Source organism: Lucilia sericata, unplaced genomic scaffold (assembly GCF_015586225.1).
Source record: "Lucilia sericata isolate MDLA Ls3-8-SP2 unplaced genomic scaffold, ASM1558622v1 Contig000886F_arrow, whole genome shotgun sequence".
Classification (NCBI taxonomy): domain Eukaryota; kingdom Metazoa; phylum Arthropoda; class Insecta; order Diptera; family Calliphoridae; genus Lucilia; species Lucilia sericata.
The window spans coordinates 33856-38822 of NW_023994875.1; the positions used below are offsets into that span (position 1 = coordinate 33856).

At 29.6% G+C, this 4967-nt stretch overlaps 1 protein-coding gene across 1 annotated transcript; it reads left to right on the plus strand.

Moving 5' to 3' along the window:
* The first annotated feature begins 1868 nt into the window (after window positions 1-1868).
* Window positions 1869-3592, plus strand: LOC119608838 (BTB/POZ domain-containing protein KCTD12). Its single transcript, XM_037963384.1, has one exon. It carries the CDS (start codon window positions 2867-2869, stop codon window positions 3548-3550), a length of 684 nt encoding a protein of 227 aa, XP_037819312.1. The 5' UTR covers window positions 1869-2866; the 3' UTR covers window positions 3551-3592.
* Window positions 3593-4967: the final 1375 nt, after the last annotated feature.

Genomic DNA, 4967 nt, shown 5'->3' on the forward strand with positions numbered 1-4967 from the left:
TTTAAGTGTAATGTTAGTAAAAATTCCGCTTGCAATTTCTACAATATGTGTACCTACATATCGCTGCAAGCCTTGCATAATATAAAATTCGGGTTTCTTGAACTGAGGTCTACAAAACATGCGACATACTAAAATCTTTCATTAGATTTATCAAATTTCTAATATGTCTATTATTTTCAATGTGAAATCGATTTTTTGTAAACGTAAAAACTAAAACCCACGTTTTCGTGAATATTAGACAACTAAAAATTGAATTTCAGTTTAGATGAGAAACATATTAACCTCAACTATATGAATTAGGATTTTTAAAATCCCTTGATTTGTTTAAAAGTTATCAAAGAAAATAGTTAAATGTCATTAAATATTGTTGGATTATGCCAATCCTGTAGGGCGATATATTCTGACTCCTTATAGATAGAGTAGTCGGGGTCTTACTGCAGTAACTCAGGATTGAAAAAAATAATTTAATGTTCTGAAAATTTTTTATAAATAGCAAAAAGTAAACGCAAGAGTAAACCTTATTTAAAACAATTATATTAAATTTTATGAAATTTTTTTGTTGGGGGCACATAAAATAAATTTTTAACATCGAATCGTGATACTGCCATAAATCTCTCAATTGTCTTGTTTTTTTTACATTGTTTTTACATATATATATGTATATTATAAAACAGAGCTGATATTTTAGTTTTTTATGTTATTTTTGTATTTTTTTAAGATAAACATGGAAAAAAAATGGAAAAAAGTAGTGTAGGGAAAAATGTAGGGAAAATAAAAAGTTGGTGTAGGGAAAAAAGGGATTTTGAAAAAAAATCTCCTGGAATCACCCATAGGATAGGACCCTTTTGGTCACACCTAGTACAGAGTCATAGATTTTTGACCACGCTGCATTACTATCAGACATCGTTGTAAGGAAACTGTCACATGTACTGGTATGCTGTGAGAAGTTGCTTTGTGCCGCGACACCCTCACATGTTTTTGATCATGGTGGTGCCGATCGTTATTACTCCTGTTTCGTCCTGAAGGACTGTTTCATCAAATAGATATTTGATATGTTGAATGGCGAAAAGCTATGGTTATGGATTCAGCAGCAACTTCAGTGTCGATTCGGGCGGTTGGCCGGGCTTCACATCTTACGCTTCTAGTTATCGTAATGGATCTATTTTATATTGCAAGTGAAGTAATTACTACAATTCTTGGTCTTCTTGGTCTGCTTTTGTGAAATATCTATCGAGATAAATATTACTCGTATTGTATAAAGTTTAACGATTAAATTGTTACTGAAATTGTCAAACTTGCAGTTTAATACCGAAAGTCAAATTTATCTATTCAGAGGCGAACGACGAATCTTTAGTTGACCACTAACCCATTGTATAAGGCGACCAACAGATATCTGCTCGACAATAATTTATTACAAAATTTTGAAATTACATTTTTTGACAATATTTGGAGTTTTTTCTCTATAAGAATTCACAGACTCATTGCTCTAAAACTCTCAATTTTCACAATTTTTTTAATTTCAAAAGAAACAGCTGTGACTAAAAAGAAGCAGATTTGTTTGTTGCTGATTTTTTTCAAAGTCACTTTCTATACAAAACAAACACTTGTTACTGAGCAGAAAAAAAAATAATGAGAAAAGAAAACAAAAAAAGTTAATAATCTCTCAGTCTCTCTGTCACCTAACAACAGCTCTCTTTTTTGTATTTGCTCACCCACAATTTCGCGCACTTACCGTATACAGCATTTCCTCAATGAACTGACACACAGCAAATTACTCATACATACAGACAGAGAAAAAGACAGACAAACAGCCTAACAAGTCATGCTGGCTGATAAGCGAAAATTCAAAATTTAGTTCAATTGAAGAATTCAACAGGAACGGTACCTTGAGAACGGATAAATTGTTTTCCATCAATACGGGGGAAATAATAAATATTCATTTATATACATATATAAAAACGAGAAAACCAAACAATATTCTAATACATAAAGTTACAAACAAGCAAATATATAACAATATATATATAAATTCTTATATACACAAAGAAATTGTATATGTATACAAATAAGCAAAAAAAAAAAAGAATAAAAAACGGCAGCCACAGCGTATTACTGAGAAAAAAAGGTTCAAAAGCCTAAAAGTATACTAACGATTTTTTAACATTTAACTAAAAGACAAGAAAAGTGTGTATATAATTTATTTTTGGTGAAAACAAAAAGTTACTGCAACAATTTTCTTTTACAAGTTTTAAAGAAAATTTAATTTAAACTTTAAAAAAAATATTTAAAGAATTTCCTGCAAGTCAAACAAAAAAAAAACATATGTTAAAGTAAATACAAGGAAAACAACATAAAAAGTTAAAAATTATTTAAATTAAAGATTTAAAAGAAATTTAATTGGCTTTAGTGACTTTTCAGTTAAGTGTAAAAGAATATTCAAAAAATTATTGGTGTCAGTGTGTTAAAAAAGAAACGTGTAACACGTGAGATACATTAAAAGAGAAGAAAAGCAAACAGTATTTAGTATTACGATTACATCTTCAAATATACAAAATCAACAAAGGACCAAAAATAAGTGAAGAAGATTGATAAGTAATCACACGCACTCACTCTTACTAACATTTACTAGTAAATTGCCAAAAGGACTTTAATGGCAAAAAGGAAATAAAGCATAAAATATACAAGGAAAACAATTAACGACTTTGTGTGTGTGTCGGTGCCAGTGTAAAAGTGATTGTAAAAATTGTGAACAACAGCAGCAGCAGAAACTTCAATTACTTTTGTAGTAATAAAAACAATTAACAATATCACTACACACATATTAACCAAACCACCAACACCAACATCCCAACACAACATCAACAACATGTCAGAAATTGTTGAATTAAATGTGGGTGGCGTACACTACACCACCACTATGGATTCATTGCTACAGGATAAATCATCATTGCTACATGAACTTTTTAGCAATAAGGATGATTTAATCAAAGACAGCAAGGGCCGCTATTTCCTTGATCGTGATGGTGTCCTCTTCCGCTACATATTAGACTATCTGCGTGACAAAACTTTACAGTTGCCCGAGGGATTTCGCGAAAAACAGCGCTTGCAGAAAGAGGCCGACTACTTTAAACTTCAGGGCATGTCGGAATGTTTGCGCAAAGAACGTGATACACGTTCACCCGGCTGCATAACTATCGGATATCGTGGCAGTTTTCAATTTGGCAAGGACGGTCTGGCCGACGTCAAATTCCGGAAGCTGTCACGTGTCCTGGTATGCGGTCGAGTTGCTTTGTGCCGTGAAGTTTTCGGTGATACCCTCAATGAATCACGTGATCCCGACCATGGTGGTCCCGATCGTTATACCTCCCGTTTCTTCCTGAAGCACTGTTTCATCGAACAGGCATTTGATATGTTGCACGATCAAGGTTTTCGTATGGCGGGCAGCTGTGGTTCCGGTACAGCGGGTTCGGCAGCAGAACCTAAGCCCGGCGTTGATACCGAAGAGAATCGATGGAATCATTATAATGAGTTTGTGTTTGTCAGAGAGTAAGGAAGCTGGAGTTTAGGCGCTATAGTTTTTGCAGATGTTAAAGTAAGTTTGTTATTTACACGCCACATGTGTATTAGAGATGCGTACTAAAATTTAAACTAATTTCTAGTCTAGTAAAATTTAGCTATATACACAAGTACATAAGATATATGATGTCTGTTCAATAATAAACAATTTTTACAAATTGTTTTTGTATTTTTATGCAATTTTCAAATATTTTTTGTGAAATTTAGTAACAGTTAGTAACACCTTAAAGTTATTGAATAGACATATTGTTAGATGATTAATGAATATCCCGCTTTAATAACAAGAATAGAAAATTCTTCTTAAAATTCTAAACATTTTAAAACAAAATTCTTTTTCAACTTCAAATAAATATGCTGCTCAAGTTAAGTCTCATTGAAATGGAATTTATTAGTAGAAAATTTAAAATTATATTGCAGAATAAAAAATTTTGCCCAAAATATTTTAGCAAAGCGATTATTTAATTCTGATTAAAATTTCCAAATAAATCTAAATATATATCGATATATCTTTCCCAACTTTTTTCATCGATCTAAGTTTCAAAAATCAATTTATTTGTTGACAAATATTATCAGAATTTTAAATTTTTCAATAAATTTATTGCTTTCAAAAAATTTTACTAGTAGGACGCCAGGACGTATGATTACGATTTATATAAATAATAATCATACGCACCGTTTTTCGATTTTTTAGATTTTTTATAGTATAGTTTTAGGAGACGATTTGAAAAACCTGTATAAATTGTGGTTGTGAAAAATCTAAAAAAAACTAAAAATTATCCTGCAAAATTTAAAATTTTATTTAATTAAAAAAAAATTATCCACTATATTTACTAAATTGATCATTTATATCTATAGTTTTTAATACATTGGAAAATTGTCTACAAAGAACAAATTTTCGAAAATATATAAATTGTCGAAATTGTACAGGATTTGCATTTAACAAAAATTCGCTTTAATAAAAAATTTAAATTTTTTAAAAATTTTTATCATAAATAAATTTTATAAAAATTTCCCTATATGAGCAAGATTTACTGATAAATTGTTTGAAATTTTAAATACCATTTATCGATTTTATACAAAAATAAAATTTAATAAAATTTTCCAATAAAAAATACAAAATGGTTTAAATTTCCAAAATTTTCCATCAAAAGTTTCCTTTAAAAAATTATTCAACATTTCCTTCAATACGATAATTTTTGGAAAACTCCCTTCAAAAGGTAGAAAAAATTTAAAGAAAGTTCACTTCAGTAATAAAATTTGTTGAAAATTTCCGTAAAAAAAATATTAAACAAAAAAAATTTCCCTCAAAACTAAAATTTATTGAAAAATGTTATCTAAACAAAATTTGTCAAAAATATTCACATCAAAATTCATTGAAAAAAATATTTTTG